We start from the raw sequence: 24910 nt of genomic DNA on the forward strand, positions 1-24910 counted from the left end.
CATTGAGTTCGTTTTGACTCATAGCGACCCTGTATAGGGTTTTTGAGGAGCAGCTGGTGAGTTTGAACCACTGACCTTGCAGTTCAAACTGACCTTGCAGTACAGCGCATTAACCCATAACGCCACACCAGGACTCCAAGTATATGGTAAGCATGTTATATAGAAAGCTTTTTCCTTTCTGCCATGATCTCTCCATTTTCAGCTTCCATAACATACATACTTTGTACTTGCTTTGGGTTTGGGTGAACTACCACATGTCATGGGTCCACAAGAACTCTGTGTTCATGCTCCATTTCAACACATCTGCAACTGTGTAAGGGTGGGGGGCACTGATATCTTCAAGGGGCCATATTTTTCATTTGAACTAATATAGTTTATAATTGCTCTTGAGTTGATTACAACTCATAGTGACCCCATATAAGGTTTCCAAGGAGCATCTGGTGGGTTTAAACCACCAACCTTGTAGATTACAGTCAAGTGTTTATCCTGTAACACCATAGGAATTTTGGCAAATTCCAAAATTTGGAATTTGACAAATATAGAAAGAAGGCAATGGCATTCTTAGAAACAGATCATCAATAACCCTAGCATATCCTTTTATTTCCACATTACTTTCCAGTATTAGCCAACCTCTTAGGCTGAAATATTAACAGAGAAGGAAACGTGAAAGCTAGACTGCTGTGGCTTAATATGCTAGACTGCAAAGTCAGTTTGAACCTCAAGGTTGGCTATTCAAGCTCACCAACTGCCCCTTGGAAACCCTATACAGGATTGCTATGGGTCAGAACCAAATTGACGGCACATAAAAACAACAACTCTGGTAAGAATTAAATAAATATTAATGTAAGAGCTATAAAGTATGAACTGTGTAATTTCAGTGATTCTGCATTTGAGTTAAATGCTTATATTTGCATCCAAAATTAACATCGTATAATATAAATATGAATGTCAATTTCATGCTAAACTTTTTAAATTTGAATTTTTCTTTACTAGAATTATGATACATTTTAAAAAAGTAGCATAATAAGTTGTATGAGGGAAAAAGAGTCTGCTGATTAAAACAACAAAAACTTTACATATTAGTACCTTTAGCAGCAGTTTTTCCTTGTTACTTGAACAAGTGACTGCAATTTCTATTTGCATTATCCCCTGGGAAAACTATGTAGCCATCCCTGGAGGGATCTGCAGTGAGGGGAAGGCAAGGTCAACTTCATTCATTTTTGATTCATCCAGATTAGGTCTCCTTTGGCTCCACACAATGAGGTAAATGCTGAATCCAATTGTAACTCCCAAAGTTCAAGCCGAAAGGCCATCAAATGGCTTTTAAATGTCAAACAACTCTCAGACATTAGCAGAAACCTCTAAAGACCCAAAGTAAATAAAAGCTAAATTATTTCTTCATCTATGAGCAAACTTGTCCAATTCATAGCTTGAGGACCTTTATTTAAAAGTCAAACTTCAGTGTATTCAAATGAAAAGCTAAAAGTGGTTGCCCAGTAGGGAAAAAAAATGAAATAGCTATTTCATTTATCAATATTTGTAAGAGTAGTAAAGTCTTATTCAAGTATATACAGTCCAGGTAAACAATGTTGTTGTTGTTGTCAGGTGCCATCGAGTCAGAACCGACTCATAGTGACCCCATGCACAGCAGAATGAAACAATGTCTGATCCTGGGCCAACCTAACTACCGCTGCCACACTTGAGTCCATCAATGATGCCACCTGGCCAATCCATCTCATTAGGGGTCTTCCTCTTTTTCTCTGACCCTCCACCTTACCCAGCATGATATCCTTCTCCAGTGACTGTTTCCTCCGGACAATATGTCCAAAGTATGAGAGACGAAGCTTAGCCATCCTGGCCTTCAAGGAGCACTCTAGCTGCACTTCTTCCAAAACAAGGTAAACAATAGGCTATGATAAGATCAATCATTCATTCATTTTCTCATGCAACAAATACATTAATTGAGCACAGTGCTACACCCTTGAAGAATTAAGGAAACAAAAGTGATGCTTTATCTGCTTTCATATACTGAGATTCTGGATAACACAGAGAATAAACAGCTCAATACAAAGCAAATGCAATGACAAATTCTAAGCTGTTATTTTTAAAGGGAATGACAAGGGGAATATGAGCACAGGATACTTTCTTTTTTCTTTTACCAGCTTTGTGAAGACACTTATTCTTTTTGTCTCTTGCTCACTTTCACATTTAATCTATCCTCTATTTTATACCACCATCCATTTGCCAGTTTGTTGTACTATGGTGACTTGTATGTTGCTGTGATGCTGGATGCTATGCCACCAGTACTTTAAATACCAGTAGGGTTATCCATGGTGGCCAGTATCAGTGGAGCTTCCAGATGATCGCAGACTACTTCTGAATGTTAAGTCACTGAAAACCTTACATATAGTAATGCAACATTACTATTTAGCTGAAGAAAATTTCAAACCTCAATTTGAAATTTTGAAGGATTCTATGAGAAAAGTATTGAATGATGAAAAAAGCAACAAAAGAAGATGGAAGAAATACACAGAATCACTGTACCAAAAAGAAATGGCTGATGGTTAACATTTCAAGAGGCAGCATATGATCAAGAACCGATGGTATTGAAGGAAGAAGTCTAAACTGCAATGAAGTCATTGGCAAAAAAAAAGGGGGGGGGCACAGGAATTAACAGAATACAAATTGAAATATGTCAACTGTCATACCCAGAATTCGGGGTCCCCAAAGACCACCAAGGAGCCGATGCCGATGCAAGTGCACAAGGGTTTTTTATTCAAGCTTGAGCTCGGACCCCACCTGCATCAGACACAGTGGATTAGGGATGGAGCCCTGAACTCCCAGTTGGCAGGGTTTTTATAGAGTTTTCAAGCAAGCTCAGGATTTTTCAGCTTTACAATTTTTGGATTGGTTGACATTTGGCAAAGTATGAGATGTTACAGTCTAATTGGTCAGTACTGGTGGTCTTTGTTCTTAGGCTAGGATAAGGAAAACATCTGGCATCTGGCCTTGGGTTGTCCTGTCTACGCTTATCTAGTTCTTGCTGTTGCTAGGGGTGAAAGGCTATTCTAATGCAACACTGGAACAGGAGGACGTGTTCAGGCTGATGTACAAAATGAAGTCTTTTCCTTAGGTCCTACATCAACAAATTGATTAACCACCAAAGGCACTTACTCATCTATGACAAGAAATTTGGAAAACAGCTACCTGGCCAACTGACTGGAAGAGATCCAGCCTGCGATATGCAGATAATACAACCTAGCTTTCCTGCTTACTTACAGGTGAAGATTAGTATGGATAGCACTCTATTGTCAAGAAAATAAGAATCCTCCCAACTGAACCAAAAATAAAATCATGATGAATGGAGAAAACATTGAAGTTGTCAAAACTTCATTTTGATTTGATCTTCAATTAACACACATGGAAACAGCAGTCAAGAAATCAAAGGACATATTGCATAAGGCAAATCTGCTGCAAAAGACCTCTTTAAAGCATTCAAGAGCAAAGAGATCTGTTTGAGGACTAAGGTGTGCCTGATCCAAGCCCTGGTATTTTCAATCACTTTATGTGCATGTGAATGTTGGACATCAAATAAGTAAGGTTGTAGAAGAATCAACGAATTTGTATTATGGTGCTGTAGAAGAATATTAAAAGTACCATGAACTGCCAAAAGAACAAACAAAATGTCTTGCAAGAAGTACAGCCACAATGTTCCGTAGAAGATAGGATCGCAAAACTTCTCTCTCATACTTTGGATATGTTACTAGGATGGACTACTTGCTGGAGGAGGATATCATACTTGATAAAGTGAAGGGTCAGTAAAAAGAGGAAGATCCACAAGAAGTTGGATTGAGACAGTGGCAGCAGGAATGAGCTCAAATATAATAACTATTGTGAGAATGGTGCATGGCCAGGCCATGTTTTGCTGTGTCATGCATAAGGTTGCTGAGTCAGAACCGACTTGACAGCACCTAACAACAACAACTTGATCACTCTCATATTTTCCTCCTTTATTAATTTCATAAAAATCTTTGGTGGAGCTACAGGATAAATGCTGGACTGCTAGCCACAAAGTTGGTAGTTCAAACTTACCAGTCTATCCACAGGAGAAGGAGGAGTCATTTTTTTGCTCCAGTAAAGCCTCAGAAAACTTTGCAGATGGCACATAACAACAGAAACATTAACTTCATAAAAGAAGCTATGAATGCTAATCTCATGCATGAAAAGGTCCATAATTTATATATTAGACTAATTATCAGGCTTTGGTTAGTGAAGTTCTTAATAGTAAAGGAATAGCTACATTGCCTCTTTACATCTAGAAGGCTCATGCAGCTTGATAGCAGAATCATCTAATAGAATGTTTTACAATAATAGAAATATTCTTTAGTCATACTGCCCAGTCAGGTAGCCACTCCCCAAATGTGACTACTTGGCATTTAGAATGCAACTAGCAGGATTGAGAAACTGAATTTTTAGTTTATGTAACTTTAATCAATTAAAATGAAATTCATTAAAATTAAATTATTTGAATTAAAATTATAGCTAACGATTACCCTACTGGACAGGACAGCTTTAAAGATTTCCAGGTCACTAGGAAATCTGCTTATCAGGGGATTTGAGAGTGGATGATGGGAGATAGTAATCAAGATACAAATTAAATAGGCAAGAAGCTCTTTGAGAAATGTTGGCAGAAGTTTGCAGCCTTTGCTGGAACAGGTCAAGGGACTTAGATTTGAGCAAGGTCTGAACTTAAGGAACCAGGGAAGAGATCTAGGTCTGATGTGATTATAAAGAAACTCATCTCCAAAGTTAAACTTTGCATGCAATCTCTACTTGTGTTACCTAACTTAGAAATAGTCTGTTCTGATGATATAATTGTCTATCCCATGAGGACAGAGCTTTGCAGTTAGCAAAGCAATTTCACATCCATTATCGTGTTTGATTTCCACACTGAGGTAGTGAGTGAGATAGGCAGGAAAGGGATTATTTACCAAAGAACTCAAAATTGGAATCCTCAGCAGATTTCACGTAAAGAACATCTCTGTTCTAAGTTTACCATCAGCACCTCTAGTCCCTATTCTGCCTTGTGTCACGAGGACAGTGGAACAGAAGGAATACCAGGTGAGCAAGGAACAGATACATCGATCATCCATTTGTCAAATCCCACTATATTCCAAGTACTTTATTAGGACTCAGAATTGGCATTTATCCAATGGACAAAGAACTCTGAAATCAAATCCCAAATGAGGTTTGTTCCCATCACCTTTCAGATACCTGGCTACCTAGTCACTGTGGTCTACTCATATGAAGTTAGGTAGGAAGACTGTGTGGCAGGCAGCACTGCCCATCCCAAGTGGAAAGAATCATGTGGACTGACTCAAGTGGAAAATTCTCTTCCACACTTCACTGGTTTACAGCCGACAGAATTATTATTCTTTAAAAGGCTCTGTAAGACCCCACCACCACTTATCTGTTGGTTTGTTATACTGTGGTGGCTTGTGTGTTGCTGTGATTCAGGAAGCTATATATCACCAGTATTTTATACACCAACAGGGTCACCAATAGTGGACAATTATCAGTGGTGCTTTCAGACTAAGACAGACTAGGAAGGAGAGGCAGACCATTTCTGAATGGTTAGCCACTGAAACCTTGTAAATAGCAGTGGAAACTGTCAGATATAGTGCCAGAAGATGAGCCCCTCGGGTTAGAAGGCACTTACAACTGAGAAGAGCTGCCTTCTCAAAGCAGAGATGACTTTAATGACATGAATGAAGGTAAGTGTTTGGGACCTTCATTTGCTGATTTGGGACAACTCAAAATTAAAATATACAGCTGCAAATATCCATTAATAATCAGAATATGGAACATAAAATATCTGAATGTAGGAAACTTGGAAATTGTCCAAAAATGAGATGGAATGCATAATGGTAGATATTCTAAGCATTAGTGAGCTGAAATTAGTGGTATTGGCCACTTTGAATCAGACAATCATATGATTTATTATGTGGGGGGGCAAAAAAAGAAGAATTGAGTTACATTCATCATCACAAAGAACATTCTAAGATCTATGCTGAAATATATTGCTGTTTGTGATAGGATAATATGCATATGCCTACAAGAGCAACCAGTTAATACCATTATTAGTTAAATTTACCAGAAGAGCTATGGGATGACATCAAGAACATCATATGTAAAAAGACAAGGAAAAAAATAGACCAAAGTGGATATCAGAAAAGACTTTGAAACTTATTTTTTAGCACAAACCAACTGCAATAAATGAGGAAGTAAAAGAACTGAACAGTCAATTTTGAAGGGCAACTCAAGAAGACAAAGTCAAAGATTATAAAGAAATGTACAAAACCAGGAGTTAAAAACTAAAAGGGAAAAATATGCTTAGCATTTCTCAAACTGAAAGAACTGAAGAAAAATTCAATACTGCCTCGGGTTGCAATATTGAATGATTCTAAGGAGTCCTGGTGTAGTGCTGGACTGCAAAGCTGTTTGAACCACAAGGTTGGTGGTTCAAGCTTACCAGCCACTCCTTGGAAATCCTATGCAGGGTTGCTGTGGGTTAGAACTGACTTGATGGCACTTAATAACAACAGTAGGGCAAAATATTGACTGATGCTGGAAATATGAAAAAATGATGGAAGGAATACACAGCCACCGTACCAAAAAATTGGTCTATGTTCAGTCAGTTCAAGAACTTGAAGTACTGAAGGAATAAGTTCAATAACACTGAAGTCATTGGCAATAAACAAGGCTCCAAGAATTGACAGAATACAAATTGAAATCTTTCAACAAACTGATAGCAGTGGAGGCACTCACTTGTTTATACCCAGAAATTTGGACTACGTCGACCTGACAAAGCAATTGGAAGAGATCCATATTTGTGCCAATTCCAAAGTCAGAGGATCCACATAATGGAATGTAGAAATTATCAAACAGTATCATTAATATCATATGCAAGTGAATTTTTTCTGAAGACAATTTAAAAATGGTTGCAGCAGTACATTGACGGGTTGTTGTTGTGAAGTGCCATCGAGTTGGTTCTGACCCATAGTGACCCTGTATAGAGTTTCTGAGGAGCAGCTTGTGAGCTTGACTGCCGACCTTGAAGTTCAAACGGATTTGCAGTCTGGCGCATTAAATCACAGTGCCACACATTGACAGGTAGCTGCCAAAAATTCAAGAAAGATTCATAAGAGAGCATGGAACTAGGGATATAATTGCTGACATCAGATGACTCTTGGCAGAAAGCAGAGAATACTTAAAGATGTTTACTTGTGTTTTATTGACTATGCAAAGGCATTTGTCTGTGTGAATCATAACAAACTATGAATAATTGTGCAAAAATGAGAATTCCAGAACACTTAATTATGCTTATGAGGAACCTGTACATAGACCAAGAGGCATTCATTAGAAAAGAAGAAAGGGATATTGAATGGTTTAAAATCTGGCAAGGTGTGTGCTAGCACTGCATTCTTTTACCGTATTTCATCAGTATGTATGCTGAGCAAATAATCTGAGAAACTGGATCATATGAAGAAGAACATAGCATTAGTATCAGAGGAAGACTCATTAACAACCTTTGATATGCAGATGATACAACTTTACTTGTTGAAAGTGAAGAGGGCTTGAAATACTTACTTTGATGGAAATCAAAGACCACCTTAATGTAAAGAAAATGAAAATCTCCACAACTGGACCAATGAAAAACAGCACAATGAATGAAGAAAAAATTGAACTCGTCAAAGACTTTAATTTGCCTGGATCCATAATCATCATGGAAGTAGCAGTCAAGAAATAAAATGATGAATTGCATTAGGCAAATCTGCTGCAGGAGACCTCTTTAAAGTTTTTATGAGCAAGTATGTCAGTTTGAAGACTAAGGGGCCATGGTATTTTCAATTGCTTTATATGCATGTGAAAGTTGGACAGCGAATAAGGAAGACCAGAGAAAAACAGTGCAGTTGAAGTATGGTGTTGACAAAGAATAATGAAAGTAACAAATCTTTGTTGGAAGTAGTACAGTCAGAATGTTCTTTAGAAGTGACCATGGTGAGACTTTGTTTCATATACTTTGGGCATATTATTGGGAGAGTTCAGTCCCTGGAGAAGAACATCATGCTTGGTAAAGTGGAGGGTCAGTGAAAAACAGGAAGTCCCTTCCAAGATGCATGGACACGAGATGAATTGACACAGTGACAATAGGAATGGGCTCACATGTAACCACAATTGTGAGAATGGCACAGGATAAGGTGCAGGATCACTGTGAATTGGAACTGAAGTTGTCAAGGACTTCATTCTTCTTGGATAAACTATCAACACTCATGGAAGCAGCAGTCAAGAGATCAAATGACGTATTGCATTAGGCAAATCTGCTGCACATGACCTTTTGAAAGTGTTGAAGAGCAAAGATGTCAGCTTGAGGACTAAGGTGCGCCTGATCCAAGCCATGATGTTTTCAATAACCTCATATGCATGTGAAAGCTGGACAGTGAATAAGGAAGCCCGCAGAGGAATTGATGCCTTTGTGTTATGGTGTTGGAAGAGAATATTGAAAATGCCATGGGCTGCCAAAAGAATCAACAGATCTGTGTAGGGGAGAAGTGCAGCCAGAGTGCTCCTTGGAGGCCAGGATGGTCAAGCTTCATCTCTCATACTTCAGACATATTGTCAGGCAGGACCAGTCGCTGGACAAGGATATCATGTTTGGTAAGGTGGAGGGTCAGAGAAAAAGAGGAAGACCCCCAAAAAGATGCATTGGCCAAGTGGCAGCATCGATGGACTCAAGCGTCGCAACAGTAGCGAGATTGGCCCAGGATCAGGCAGTGTTTCGTTCTGCTGTGCATAAGGTCGCTATGGGTCAGTACCGACTCAATTGGACCTAACAACAAAAACAGATGGTACTGGTACCTGGAAACATAGGAACATCAACACAGGAACCTAAGGAAGCCCTGAAGTGCAATCTATGTCACCAAACTTCAACCTGTTCCAATTTATAATAGTCTAGGTTGGTGGTTCTCAATGTTTAATATAAATAAGATTTATCTTGGAAAAGTGCCTTATTTCCTAGCCCTGCCCTTATTCAATCATCATGGTCCAGGAATCTTTGTTTGCACTAAGTTCTCTGGTGATTCTAATGCAGGTGTTCTGAACATACTTTGAGGCAAAAGGGATCAAGAAACATAAAAATAAAGGCTGAAAAGAAATGGCATCGTTAGTTTCTCCAAACTTCCCCACTGTTGCACGGAGGGTAATGGCAGACATTGAATAGTTACTCTCAGAAGGGACATATGACTAAAATATTTGTAAAGGCTCAACACAAAGAAAAAGACATAACTTAATTTTCTCTTGCTCAAGGTATGATTTTGTCCACTTTGTAGAAGTCATAGAGATGTAGATTTCAATTCAATATAAGGAAGATCTTTTAAAACCTGGTTGCTGTTGTTAAATGCCTTCGAGTCAGTTCTGACTCACAGAGACCCTGTATAGGATTTCAAAGGAGCAGCTGGTGAATTTGAACTGCTGACCTCGAGGTTCAAACCAACCTTGTGGTCCAGTGCATTATCCCATAGCACACAGCAGGACTCCTCTAGAGCTGCCTAATTGCTGAGTAGGATCATCAAGTTCTGTCTCCTATCATTGTGGGAGTTCAAGAAGAGATACGACAACCCTCTTGGTGGTGATGAGGGAGATTTTGGTTAAGTAGCAATTCTTTCAGTTCTCATTAAAATGTGTACACACTTCTAATGACACCCACTGTATTGTAATTAGTTGCTAATGTGTCTCTTTCCTCAGATAGACTATGAGCTCTATAAGACAGTAGGTCTCATTCATCTTTATATCTATTAGTGCATATATAGTGCCTAATCTATTTGGTGCTTGGTACATAATTATTATAAATCAAATCTCAGAAGCTAATAAAATCAAGTTCCAGAATCTGCAAATGCGGACTTGTATTAAGTTGCCTATAACCTCAATCTATAAAAGCCAAATTTAGATTTTATACCAATTTTTCCTGCTATTTGTAGTGAGCCAGTAGCAAGATTCTTTCAGTATGTTTTACAGTGTCCTTCCATGAACGTCTTACACTCTTCTTTTACTTTCTTAAAAAATTAACTTTGCAGTTACTTCTTCTGTAGATGGTAATGTTTTCCCTAGTTCACATTCGAATTGGTTATTTCTAGTATGTAGGACAGTCACTGATTGCTTAGTACTGATCTTTTTTCTCTGTGAATTGTCTTCTTAGTTTTCACAGTTTACAGTGGTTTTATCAATAATGGAAGCTTTGCTTCCCTCTCCCCCAATTTTTACACTTCATTGTCTTCATTCTGTTTTTTGGGTTTTTCATGAACAATGTTGAACAGTAGAGAAAATAAGACATCTTTATGCTATTCTTGACTATAAGAAAAGCAGCCAATGTGCTAGCTTTGGATTATTTATTCCCTTTTCTGCCATTTTGTTTGGGTTTCCAAGAGCAGGAAAAATACCTAATATAAGGAGCTCTGGTAGTGTAGTGGTTAAGGTCAGCAATTCGAAACTACCAGCTGTTCCACAGGAGAAAGATGAGGCTTTCTGCTCCTGTAAAGATTTACAGCCTCAGAAACCCTGTATAGGGTCGCTACGAGTCGGATCCGACTCCATGGCACATAACAACAACAACAACATGAGACTAAGGAAGATGGTGGTGGATGGAGAACAACTAACAATAGGACCAAGTTAAGGATGTGACAAGAAGAGAAAAGCTTGGCTCCAAATTCTCTAAAGATCAGTTTACACATCTCAGAATCTCAGAATAATGCCCATAGATTGGCATTGTGACTTTCTTTAATATATGTTGTTGTTATGTGCCATGGAGTCGGTTCCAACTCATAGTGACCCGGTACAGGGTTTCCGAGGCTATAAATCTTTACAGAAGCAGAAAGCCTCATCTTTCTCCCATGGAACAGCTGGTAGTTTTGAACTGCTGATTGTGAAGTTAGCAACCAGATTTGTAACCACTACACTACCAGAGCATTTAATATTAAAGTTACTCCATGAAACATTTATATCATAATAACTTATGTTTGGAAACTATTTTAGAAGTTTATGTAACCTACATATTAAGACAAACTATTTCATCAACCAACCAAACGGTATTTTCACTTTTATTTTGATCCCGGGCTACACATTTCCAAAGGAGATAGTTAGAAAACAAACCAACATAAATGCAGACACCTTTGCCATGACATACATATCATTCAGCACAATATTAGTGATCAAACTACTCTAAGAATTTCCTGAAAAAGCATATTTTAATAAACTGCCTTCCCATATTCTTATGCAATAAAAATATTATATATAACAAAGAGATAAAAAGATTGGGCCACACTTAAGAGACTTAGTATTCTAAATCATTAAGGGTAGATTTGCTTATTTTTAATTCTACCTGGAAAATTGAAATTTCATTCTCTCAAAAACACTTTACTGGAAAATGGTTCCACAATCTCTGAGTGTCTTCATGAACTGGCTTGTCTCATCTTTTCCGTTGGTTGTAGATTAATTCATTGATAGATTTTAGGATCTCAGGAAAGATGAAAATATAGAGGTGATTCATAATCATGAGTATTTTAATTCTTTTTAAAGCTGAGAACATCTTAAATACATTTTATTAATATAAAAATGTATTAATCATCTGCTCATCTACTTTTTTGCAAGTACTTGTGAAGGACTATCTTGCTGTATACAGAGAAGAAAGCAACAGTTTCAAGTGTCAAGAACATGTGGTTGGGTAGGAAATTAATAAGGAGTTCTACAGTCTAATAAGGAGCCCTGGTGTGGCACTGTGGACTAATATGTCAGACTGCAAAGTCATTTGAACTGCAAGGTCTGTGGTTCAAGCATACCATCTGCTCCTTGGAAACCCTACACAGGGTCGCTATTGGTCAGAATCAGAGTGCAGTGGCTCTGTACGATGAACACTGGAGCGCAAATCACAAGGTCAGCAGATTGAGTCCACGAGCCTCTCAGCAGTAGAAAAATAACCACAAAGATTTACAACCTCAGAAGCCTTAAAGTGGATATGCGTTGGAATTGGCTTGACAGCATTTAACAACAACAACAGTCTAAAGTAACACAAGTTGCTCTTCGGAAATCCTCTACAGGGTTGTTATGAGTTGGAAACTACTCAACAGCACTTAATAACAACAACAATGATATGTGCATAATTCTTAAAGATGGTAATGGGCACACTCTTGTCTGGAATGTTAGATATTATAACTATTGTTAATAGCATGGAAGTAGCTTCACTGGTGGCTTGTCCAGTACCTTTTGATGGTTGTCTAGGGTAAAGATAATGAAGTTGTTGTTGAGTCAGTTAAAACTCATAGCAACCCTGTATAGGATTTCCAAGGAGTGACTGGTAGTCTTGAACTGTCAACTGTACTGTTCAAACTGACCTTGCAGTCCAGCGCATTATCCTGAAACTCTACACCAGGACTCCATGATGAATAAGGCCTATTTTAAATTCCAAATTTTACACATGCTGTTGTGCTCAGGCATCATCTTATATTTTGTTGATTCATATTTTGCTCCTATGATTAAAATTTACTTTTATTCCTATTTAACTCTTTTTTTCAAGTATTAACCTATTGTTTCTTCTTTTCCCCATGGCTCAGCTCCTAGTATATCAGTAGATAGGATTAAAAAATGAAAAGTAACACCAGGGAGGTACATACTCCTTAGAACAATCACTGTATGGGATCAAAAGGGCAGCATGAGCCCAGGAATAAAGCTCAGGAGGCAGGAATGGGTAAGAGAGGAGGAAGAACAGAAACACAAGAAGGAAAAATACCGCTACATTGTGGGAACGGACTCCATGTCCTAAAATAAAATGCATATGAATTGTTGAATGGAAAATCACTTTTCTCTATAAACCTTTTACTCAGTTCACAATAAAAAGTTAAGAAACAAAAATTTACAACGTTGGAAACCTTACATGGCAGTTCAGACTCACTAGCTGCTCCTGAGAAACCTTATACTTGGTTGTTATGGGTTTGACCTGACTTGATGGCTTAACAACACCACAACTCAGTTTTATAGGGTCACAGAAAGTTGGAATACACTTGATGACAGTGAGTTTGGGGGAAACATGTAAATAAATAAAAGAAAACCGGTCTCCTAATATGTTAGTTCTCCTTGAGAACTGCAAGAAGGTGCCTGGACTTAGTAACAAGGTAGATGACGACTTCATTCAAAGCAATAGGAAGACTAAGGAAATTTGTGGTGGATGGGTCTGTGGAAAAATAAGAATTCTGGTTTTGATTCATTAACTTTGAGATTCCAAAGAGACTCTTTGGATCTTCCTGTCTGGAGTTCAAGGAGAGCTATGGAAATGATATTTACATCTATAAAATTTGAAATCATATCCAAGAGAATGTTGTTTGAGAAGAGTATCAAAAACCAAGCCCTGAAGAACTGTAATATTTAGAAAGCAGATAAAGAGGGGTGGACTGATAAAAGAGACAGAAAAGGGTTGTCAGTAAAGTAGAAGAAAAAACAGAAAAAGTATGGGACTTTGGAAAATCAATATGAAAAGTACTTCATGAGGGAACAAGGACCAACTATAAGAATACTGTTTTCAACACTGACAAATCTTCCCCACAGTTAAAAAAAATAAATAAATAAAGAGTAAAAGATGGGGAGGTGTATTTGCAAATTACATAACAAGGCTTAATAGCTAGAATATAATAAAACCTAGTAATTAATAAAAATACAACATTGATGCAAAAAAAAAAAAAAAACACCAAATATATGAAGATACAGTTCATGTAAGACTGAATATAAATAGTAAATAACCAACCTCCCAAATTATCTGGGAAATGCAAACTAAGTGAAAGGTGGGCTTCCCCCACCTATGATAACAAAATAATAAAAGATTGACAATATTTAATGTTGCCGAGGGTAAGAGTTAGCAGATACTCTCATACTCAGCTAAAAATAATGCAAATTGCTATTGTGTTCTAGGAGGTCAATTTTATGATATACATAATTATTTTAAATGAGTATACATATAAATACAGTATATCACTTTGGTTAATTATCTGAAAAGTATATTGACACATGCACAAAGAATTGTGTGCAAGAGCATTAAAAATGACATTTTGTAATCAGAAAAAATTATAAACACCATAGCGTAGTGGTTATGAGTGGGGCTGCCAACCTCAAGGTCAGCAGTTCGAAACGACCAGCTGTTCCGCAGAGAAAGATGAGGCTTTCTGCTCCCGTTAAAATTTACAGCCTTGGAAATCCTGTTCAGGATTGCTATGAGTCAGAACCAACTCCACGGCACATAACAACAACAACAACAACATGCTCACTAGTGGAAAACAATGAAATAGATTTCCACATGTACTTTCAGTACAGAAAACTGTGGGCACTTAAAAAAAAAAGGAATGATCTCCAAAATGCATAGTTAAAGAATAAAAATCACAGTGCAGAAAAATGCATATGAAAGGTTCCACTTAAATAAAATTCAGAAACAAAAAACCTAGTATTTTGAATAGTTTATGAATGCTTGTAAATGCATGGACGAGACATCTGACCAATGTTTAATTGTTGTCTTTAGGGATAGGGATATGATTACAAGATAAAGGCTGTTTTATCTTTTATTATTTAGTTTTAAAAAGTTCTTAAAACTCACAAGGTCATTGGTTTGAGCCTGCCAACTGCTCCGTGGGAGACAGATGAGGCTTTCTGCCCAATGAAGATTTAAAGCCTCAGAAATCCTATCATGAGTTAGAACCAACTCAATGGCACTTAATAACTACTTGAGTGATTTTTTTTCTAGGACCATGGCAACTTTTATTAAGGTCAAGTTAAGTTGTAACATAACTGATCTAACCCATTGCTCCGTAGGGTTTCTGAGACTTTAAATCTTTACAGAAACAAATTGCCTCATCTTTCTTCCATAGAGTGGCTGGTGTGTTTGAATAGACAACTTTTGGTTAGCAGTCTAATGCTTAACCCTTCTGTGCCATCAGGGCTCCTCATAACCAATCTTAGGATTCATTGATTAAGTCATCAAATATTTAACTCCTTATTACTTCCCTTCCCCCATCCCCCCTTCCCACCCCCATCCCCACAAATAACATGCATCTTCTACATTTGTTTGCCAACTGCTCCCTCTCCTTGGAAGGTATGTTAGTCAGCTCTGCTCTGCCAAGTTTTAAAATATGCTGTAAAGAAATTAGCATAGCTCATTTACAAAAATACCTCCTGGGTGGAATGAAGTGGTTGGCAAACAAACATAGAAGGCATGGGTTATTTGCAAAAAAAAATACGGTATATATCAGGCCTATTGAATTTGATATATAGCAGTAGGATAAGCACTTGACCTCAAAATCAGTTTGAAACACAATGTTGGTGGTTCAAACTCACCAGCCACTCCTTGGAAACTCTATACAGGATTGCTATGAGACAGAACCGACTTGATGGCACTAGGCAACAGTGAGTAAACTTCCTGTCTTTGTAAGACTTATCCTCTAGTGAATTCAGGTTACAAAGAGTCTTCTGTTTGTAATGATACTTGTAAAAAATTCTTCATCCCCATAGTGAAATATCTCAGACCAACTTCTTGTCCTTTTAATGACTACATGAAGAAATGGAAGGAATATAACATGGAAAATGTGTCCATAAACTGTCTTTACACTGCTGTCTTATTACTTGGCAATCACATTGAGGATTTCCAAGAGAAGTAGGGATAAAATAGTATAGCATGAGTAAAGGAAATAAAAACAAACCAAAAAACCCCTCGTGGGTTGCCTAGAAACCCCCAAACTCTTCCTGTGACTCTTTCTATGGGAAAAGGCCACCAAGTCTAACCGATTTACTTAAAAGCACTGCTGGAACATACGCTGTTTATAAGTTGTCGACAGCCTGTACTTAGGCAACTGCTAGCTTAAATAGAGAAAAACTATCTGGCACCCACACAGAAGTTCCTGTACACACACTTTATGGTTGGGTTCCTTCTATGACACTTGCTAAGGCATAATAATTAAGAGAGAATGCCAGCCTATAGAAGTATCCTCTGAGGTCCCTCCAATAGCAGAAATCTCAACAGCATACTAGACTTTAGCTGCAAGTCTGCCCACACTGGTAGCAGAACATTGAATTCATGCATCTGCGCAGTCTCTGAGCCACAGCATTTGGCTTTCATAGTAATTCCTGTTTTCTCTGCTTTTCTTATACATGCAAATGAAAATCTCCCAATTTTCAGCTGTGAGAACAGCTGAATACTGTCATCATTAGAAAAATTAAAGGCTTGTCTCAAAGAGGGAACTGCTCTTTAGAAATCCCCATGCATCCCAGGGCAGTGGAAAAAAATGTCATTAAAAATCCATCTTTGCTATAGCTGAATATACTTATTGCACATGGCTCTTTGTAGCTGAGGACAATTCTAGCCCAGGGTGGCCAGAAGCTTCTCAGGGTTTGGAAAGAAGCATTATGATTAGTCACTGAATATTCAATTCTAAAGTCACTCTTGCTTCCATCTAGCCTATGAGACAATAGGTAAGTCACGTGACCTTCCTATGCGCTTTCTTATTCCCATTTCTTTCCTTCATACTGTTCTCCCTTCCTAGACTGGCCTTCCTGATATCCCCTCCATGTCTCCAATTCTTGCCAAATGCTCTTTTGCAAAGCTTTCTAGGATTCTCCTAAACCAAATCAGCTTGTTTCCTACTCTTAATCCCATGCTACCACCATTAGATCATTTGTTATACAGCATTACTGTTAAGTATTTGTTGTTCTATTTTTCATTAGTTTATCATGATGTTTCATGACCATTTTAGGACATTAGTTCTTATGCTATTACTACGACTCCTAATACTTACAATTTTGTTATTAGTATTTTTGTTGTTGTTGTTGAAGTGCCATTGAATTAATTTTGACTCATGGATTTCCAAGAAGTGGATGGTGGGTTTGAACCACCAACCTTGCAGTTAGCAGTCCAGTGCCTATCCTATAGCACCACACCAGGTAGGACTCGTTAGTAGTATTATGAGTGCTTAATACATGCCAGGCCATAATATGAATGCATTACCTTTAACTGTCTCAAAACTCCTGAGGGGTATTATTCTTATCACCAGTTTTTTTACCATTGAGGAAAGTGAAACCAATAGAGATTCTATGGATGGTTAACAGGGGCAATGAGAGTCAAAATAAAATCTGTTTTACTTTAAAGCTCATGATTTCAATCACTACACTGCAATATGGCTTTTCAATAATGTTGTTGTTAAATGCATTAAGTCAGTTCCGACTCATAATGATCTTCTATAGGATTTGAACCACCGACCTTATGGTTAGCAGTCCAGTGCTTATCCTACAGTTCCCCAATCACAGATACCAAGGTACCACAATCACAGATGCCATTTACTAAGTGCTTACTAGGTGCCAGGTTCTGTATGATGTGCTCTTTATACACTAGTTGGAGCCCCGGTACGGCACTGTAGGATACACACTTGACCGAAACGTCTATTTGAATCACAAGGTCGGTGGCTCAAACTAACCAGTTGCTCCTTGGACACCTATACAGGGTCACAATGAGTAGAAACGGACTCAACAGCACATAGCAACAAAAGCAAGACAATAAATATATTAGTTAATTTGATGCTTGTAAAAAAGCTCTGTTGTATAGATGTAATGGTTATGATTTCAATTAGAAAAATAAAATGAAGATTCCAAATGGTTAAGTGACCTGCCATAGTCATGGAACTATGGAGACTGAGTTTGAATGTAGGACTGTCTCCCTCCAGAGTATGTGCCCTTCCTCACTAGATTAGTACTATGACCAGATAATAAAATGTCCTTTCATCTTTGCAAACACCACAGTAATGTTCCCTCTGGTAAAAGAAAACTGGAGAGTTATCCAATGCTCATTGAGAAACACTACCAACCCCCTAAACACTTACCTTAGCACATGTGTGGATCCATTAATGGTTGTGGTTGAACAGGGGACAGTCTGGCCCAGAATGGAAGGTCTTCGGTAGCGTTCATCATCACAGCAGAGGATGATGAGGAAGGCACGTCTAAAAGACTTATTCAAGAAGGCGTAGAGAAAGGGGTTCAACCCAGAATTGATATAGCCAAGCCAAAGGAATGCGGTCCACACCTGCCCAGGAACTGTGTAGTCTATGAAAGGATCCACAATATTGGTGACAAAGAATGGAGCCCAGCAAAGGCAAAAACAACCCATGATGATGCACAAGGTCTTGGCTGCTTTGGTCTCTGTCCTCATGCGATGTGTGCTATGCTGGTCTGCCTGCTGTGGTCTGCTCTCTGAGGGGGCTCCTGCCCGTTGCAACATCTGGATCTGATGGGCATGCTCCTTAGCTGTGATATAGATTCGATAATAGGCCAGCACCATGAGGAGGAACGGGATGTAGAAGGCCACCACAGAGCAGGTGATGGCGTACGGCTTGTTGACCATGAAGATACAGTACGTAGAGTTAGAGTTCTGGTTGAACTTCCTTTTCTCTATCTGAAAATTAGAGGGAGAGAAAAAAAGGAGGAAGGGAAGGAAAGAGAAAGTGAAGAGGAGGAAACAGATGGAGAATGAGTTAAGAAACAAAGGATGAAAAATCAGAGGAGGAAAGGGAGGGTTAGGAGAGAAGAAGAAAGGGGAGTGAACAGAAATGGAAAGGAAAAGTAAAATAAAAAAGAGCAAAGGAAAAGAAAAGAAAGAAGAAAGTTTATCATCACAACTTTGAGTCTTACAAGCCTACAACATATAGAACGTTGATGGTAGAAAGAAAACCTGATATGATATTTCAGGGTTAAAAACCTTTGTTTATAAAAGTGGGACAAATGTTCCAGAAAGAGCAAATGTAAGATGAGGACAAAATCATTCCTCATTCTACCTACCCAATCAGATCATCCCTCATTCTACCAGTAGTAGAAGTTTGTCTTTCTTTTCCCTTTCCTGTCTGCTAGTATTTAATATATGATTGTGTCATAACAGGATGTCTATAGACCAGGAACATAAGAAGTGCCTGGGGTACTTATAACATGTACGGATTCCTGCACTCCTCCCTCCCCTCAGAGAAATATAAGACCTAAGTTTCTGGAAGTTGATCCTCAGATATCTTAATTTTTAATGAACTTTTAGTTTAAAAAAAAAATTTCTAAACTTCATCAACATTTGAGAACCACTACTCTCTGCCAGTCTAATCCTAGCTCTTTGAGGGGTATCCTGGGAGCACTTACCTAGATTAATTTCTCTGATTACTCTGTGTTCTATTAATGGCTGTTCTCAGTTTGATAGCAGCTAATCAATCCTAAATACCAGTATAGAATAAAGCCAAGAGCTGCCTTCAAGTTATGGAGAATTAAATGGTAGATATTTTGAAATCATGGAGAAAGATTTTAGATTGGGCAGGGCAAAATCATGAAGGGCCTTAGAATTTAACCTGAAGAGTTGGGACCTAGGCATTACTTTCTGCCTCAACCAACACTCCTCCCGTTCTCTCCAGAATACATTTATGTAGGTGCTTATCCTGCTCACTCCATTGAAACTGCTCAAAAGTGTTAAGGAACCAATGAAATCCATGTTACTACATCTAGCCTTCATTTTAAATGATCTATCTATGCTTTTTGACACTCTTCTTCTTCAGATAAATATTTTATTGAAATAACACATGTATAAAGCATATAAATATTAAATTTACATACAGATTAATACATATGCCTATGTACTCATTATCCAAATCATGCTATCAAATATTACCAGCATTCCAGAAAACTCACAAATGCCCTCACACAGTTATCATTAGACCTCCAAGAGAGTCACTGACCTTTCTCACTGTAAATCAATTTTGTTTTCTAACTCAATATAAATGGAATAATAAATCATATACTTTTAGTATCTTACTCATTTTATTCCATCTGTATCTGTGAAATTAATTCATATTATTACATGTTTTTGTGGTTAAGTATTGTTGAGTAGGTTCTGATGCATAATGACCCTGTACAGGGTTTTCGAGGTTGTAAATCTTTGTGGGAGCAGAAAGTTCATTGTCACCCATGGAGCAACTGGTAGGCTCCAACTGCCGACCCTGTGGTTCACCAATTGTGATTATCCTACACTCTCCATTAGTATATATGCCAGTAATTTATTCTTTTAATAATATTTCATGGTAGGATTAAATTACAGTTATCTGTTCCACTCTTGCTGAATACTTGCATTGTTTTTAGTTTGGGGCTATTTTGACTAAAACTTTAATGAATACTCTTATAAAAGTTTTTTTTTGTGTGTCTGTGTGTATGCATATTTCATATCTCTGAGGAATATACTTAAGAAAGAAATTGCTGTTTTAAAGGGGTCCCTGAGTGATGCAAACAGCAAGTTCATCTGTGAAATGAAATGGTGGAGATTCAAATCCATTAAAAGATGCCTCAAAAAGAAAGGGCTAGCAATCTACTTCCAAGAAAAATAGCCATTGAAAACCCAAAGGAACATAGTTTTATTCTGACACAAATTAGTTCATCATAATTTGGAATGAATTCAATGGCACCTGGTAAATATTGCCAAATGATTATCCAAAGTGATGTATCAATTTACATTTCCAACACCAGAGTATGAAAGCTCCAGTTGGTCCAAATCTTCACCAACATTCAATGCTGTCAGTGTGTTAGTTTTAGGTGTTGTCCAGTCCATTCCAACTCACAGTGACCCTATACACAACAGAATGAAACACTGCTGCATCTGGCCCCATCCCCACAGTCAGTGTTATGCTTGAGTCCATTGCTGCTACCACTGCTGTACCAATCCACATAGTTGGAGGTTTTCCTCTTGTTAGCTGATCCTCCATGTTATAGAGTATGATGTCCTTCTCCAGGGAATGGTCCCCCTGATAATATATCCAAAGTATGAGAAATGAAATCTCGCCATCCTGGCTTCTAAGGAGTATTCTGCCTGTTTTTCTTCCAACACAGATTTGTTTTTTTTTGTTTTTTTTTTTGCTTTCTGACAGTCCATGGTACTTTTAATATTCTTCTCCAACACCATAACTCAAATGCATCAATTAATTCTTCATTAGACTTCCCTAATCACTGACCATTTCACATGCACTTAAGTTTATTGAAAATACCATGGCTTGGGTCAGATGTACCTTAGTCCTTAAACTGATATATTTGCTCTTGAACACTTTAAAAAGGTCTTGTGAAGCAAATTTGCCTAATACAATACGTTGTTTGATGTTGCTTGATTTCTTGACTGCTGCTTCCATGAGTGTTGAGTGTGGATCCAAGCAAAATGGAGTTTTTTACATCAGTCTTTTTTTCCTTGTATCATGATACTGTTCACTGGTCCACTGGTGAGGACTTTAGTTGTTTTTTATATTGAGGTGAAACCTATCCTGAAGACTGGTTTTGATCTTCAAAAATAAGTATTTGAAGTGCTTTCTGCAAGGTTGTATTATCTGTATATGTTGTTGTTGTTGTTGTTAGGTACCATCGAGACAGTACCGACTCATGGCAACCCTATGTACAACAGAATGAAACACTGCCCGGTCCTGGGCCAACCTCACATTTGTTGTCACACTTAAGCCCATTGTTGATGCCACTTTTCCAATCCATCTCTATGGGGGTCTTCCTCCTTTTATCTGACCCTCCACCTTACCAAACATGATATCCTTTTCCAGTGACTGCTCTCTCCTGACAATATGTCCGAAGTATGAGAGACAAAGTTTGGGTATTGTGGCCTCCAAGAAGCCCTCTGGCTGCACTTCTTCCAACATGTATCTGTTGGTTCTTTTGGCAGCCCATAGCACTTTCAAAATTCTCCTCTGTTAATGAGTATTCCTCCAATCCTGATGTCATGTTCTACTTCATATAATCCAGCTTCTTGGATTATTTGCTCAGCATACAGACTGAATAAGCATGGTAAAAGAATACAATCCTGACATACACCTTTCCTGATTTTAAACCATTCAGTCTCCTCTTGTTCTGTTCAAACAACTGCCTCTTGGTTTATGTACAAGTTCCTCATAAGCACAATTAAGTGTTCCAAGATACTCACTCTACAATGTTGTCCATATTTTGTCATGATCCACACAATGGAAAGCCTTTGCATAGTCAACAAAGCACAGGTAAACATCTTCCTGATATTCTCTGCTTTCAGCCAAGATCCATCGGACATCAGCAATGATATCCCTTGTTCCATGTCCTTGTCTGAATCTTGCTTGAACCTCCAGCAGTTCCTTTATCAATGTACTATTACTTGTACGTGATATTAATGATATTGTCTGATGACTTCCCCATTCTGTTGGGTTGCCTGTCTTTTGAATTGGGCACAAGCATGGATCTATTCTAATCAGTTCGCTAAGTAGCTGTCTTCCAAATTTCTTGGCATAGATGAGTGAGTGCCTTCAATGCTACAGCATTTTTTGGAAAGATTTCAGTTTGTTTTCCATCAATTCCTGGAGCCTTGTTCTTTGTTCATACCTTCAGTGCAGGTTGGACTTCTTCCTTTAGTACCATTGTTTATTGATCATATGCTACCTTCTGAAATGGTTGAACATAGACCAGTTTTTGTTTTTTGTTTTTTTTCTGGTTCAATGATTCTGTGTATTCCTTCTATCTTCTTTGCTGTTTTCTGCATCATTATTTTCCCCATAGAATCCTTCAGTATTTCAAGTTGAGACTTGACGTTTTTTGCTTCAGTTCTTTCAGCTCAAGAAATGTCGAGTGTGTTCTTCTGTTTTGGTTTTATAACTTCGGGCCTTTACACATTTCATTGTGTAGGTCGGCGGTTCAAGCTCACCAGTCGCTCCTCGGAAACCCTGTATAGGGTCGCTATGGGTCGGATCCGACTCGACAGCACACAACAACAACAATAGGACTAAGAAGGAGCTCTCGTAGCATGGTGGTTACGAATCGGGCTGCTAATCTCACGGTCAGCAGTTCGAAATTACCAGCTATTCCGCAGGAGAAAGATGAGGCTTTCTGCTCCTGTAAAGATTTACAGCCTTGGAAACACGGTACAGGGTCGCTACGAGTCGGAACTGGCTCTATGGCACATAACAACAATAATAGGACTAAGAGAACTTGTCTTCAGTTATTCTTTGACTACAGAGGCATGTTTAAACACTTTTCATTTGGAGTAAACCCTTTCCGGTATGAACTGAAACCCTAATTTGTTGTCATTGTTGTTAAATGCCATGGAGTCAGTTTCGACTCATAGAGACCCTGTGTAGGGTTTCCAAGGCTTTTAATTCTATTGAGGGAATAGAAAGCTTCATCTTTCTCCAGAGAATGGGCTAGTGGGCTCGAACTGCTGACCTTATGGTTTACAGTCCAGTGCCTATTGCATGGAGCCACCGTGCTCCCCGAAATCCTAAGAGCAATGCATTTTTACTTATCTTTGAACATCAAGTAATATTGTTGTTATTGTTATTTGGTGCTTTTGAGTCTGGTCCAACTCATAGCCATCCTGTGTAGAGTTTCTGAAAAGCGGCTTATCTTGTGGTTCGCAGTCCAGCTCCGATTCTACAGCACCACTCCAGGAGCCCTTTAAATTCTACTTTAATGTTAGTAGAACCACAAGACTTCTTTTGGTTAGTACTTATATTGTTGTTGTTGTTGTTAAGTGCCTTCGAGTCGGTTCCAACTCATAGCAACCCTGCAGAGGGTTTCTGAGGAGTGGCTGGTGAGCTTGAACTGCAGGCCTTGTGGTTCAAACCGACCTTGCAGTCCAGCGCATTAAACCTCAGTGTTACACCAGTTTTTATATAGTTTATTTGTTTTCATTACTTTATTTTCAGTCTTTCCATCTATTTTTATTTAAGTCATCTCCTACAAGCAGTGTATATTTTCATTTTGTTTTTATGCAGTCTGACAACCCTTGTCTTCAAAGGAGTTTTTGTTTGAAAAATTTAATAATGTCATATTTCATGTAATGACTGATTCCTTTAGATTTGTCTGCTGTATTGTTTCCTATTTATCTCCTAATCTTTGTTCCCTTTACTTCCTCCCAAATTGCTTTTTTGTAATAATCAATTATTTAGTATTAACCGATTATTTCTCCCTTTATTATCTCCCTATCTAGAGATTCTTTCATTATTCTTTTTCAGAGACACCTATTATGGTGTATTTTACATGAATAAATTTACCATTTCTTACGCTACGTAAGGAGATTATTATAACACACTTGTTCCAATTATTTACTTTTTTTTAATGCTGTTTTTTCTCTGTACTTTAATTCTATATATTTTTAAATACAAGAAATTATTACTGTTACTGTTTAAATAGTCAATATTATTTTAGAGTTTCCTACATATGTGTCATTTCTCTACCTTTTTTCCTGTGGTTTGGTGCTTCCATCTGAGATCACTTTCCTTTCACTTAAAATTTTTTCCTTAAAATGTCTTTTAGGTCTAACTTGTTGCTGACAAATTCTCAGTTTTTATTTGTCTTAAAATATCTTTAGTTCATCTTCATTTTTAAGAATATGGAATTCTAAATTTAAGTTATCATCTCCAGTCTTTAAAACATTGTTATTTTATTGCCTTCTTGCTTCTGTTTCTCTTGTAGATTTGGTCAAAGCTTATGATTTTTTTTTTCCTGCCGAATGTATTTTTTAAAAATAATTTTTGCCTCTAGTTGTTAAAATGATGATTTATTTGACTGGTGTTGAAATCATACACCGATTCAACAGTTTCTACAGGTACAATTGAGTCACACATATTACACTCTTCAAGTTGTGCAGCCATCCTCAGACTCCTGTTCTGAGTCATTCTTCCTCCTTTATATAAAGGGTTCTTCCTTTATAGAAACTGACTAAGGTTCCTATCGAATTCTTCAAGTTTTGGTTGTCAAGTTGATCCCATATGGTAGTGGTGGTGATGATATGCTGTGCAATTGGTTCCAA

General features: G+C 37.9%; 1 protein-coding gene across 1 annotated transcript in view; it reads right to left on the reverse strand.

Annotated features, from left to right (window-relative positions):
- Positions 1–24910, reverse strand: part of HTR4 (5-hydroxytryptamine (serotonin) receptor 4, G protein-coupled) — a 317427-nt gene that overhangs the window by 61772 nt on the left and 230745 nt on the right. Inside the window, exon 6 of the mRNA XM_006863851.1 lies at positions 17955–18523. Within this exon, the coding sequence (XP_006863913.1) occupies positions 17955–18523 (569 nt within the window). The remainder of the gene's footprint in view (positions 1–17954; positions 18524–24910) is intronic.

This window comes from Chrysochloris asiatica, unplaced genomic scaffold (genome assembly GCF_000296735.1).
Source record: "Chrysochloris asiatica unplaced genomic scaffold, ChrAsi1.0 scaffold00057, whole genome shotgun sequence".
Lineage (NCBI taxonomy): Eukaryota > Metazoa > Chordata > Mammalia > Afrosoricida > Chrysochloridae > Chrysochloris > Chrysochloris asiatica.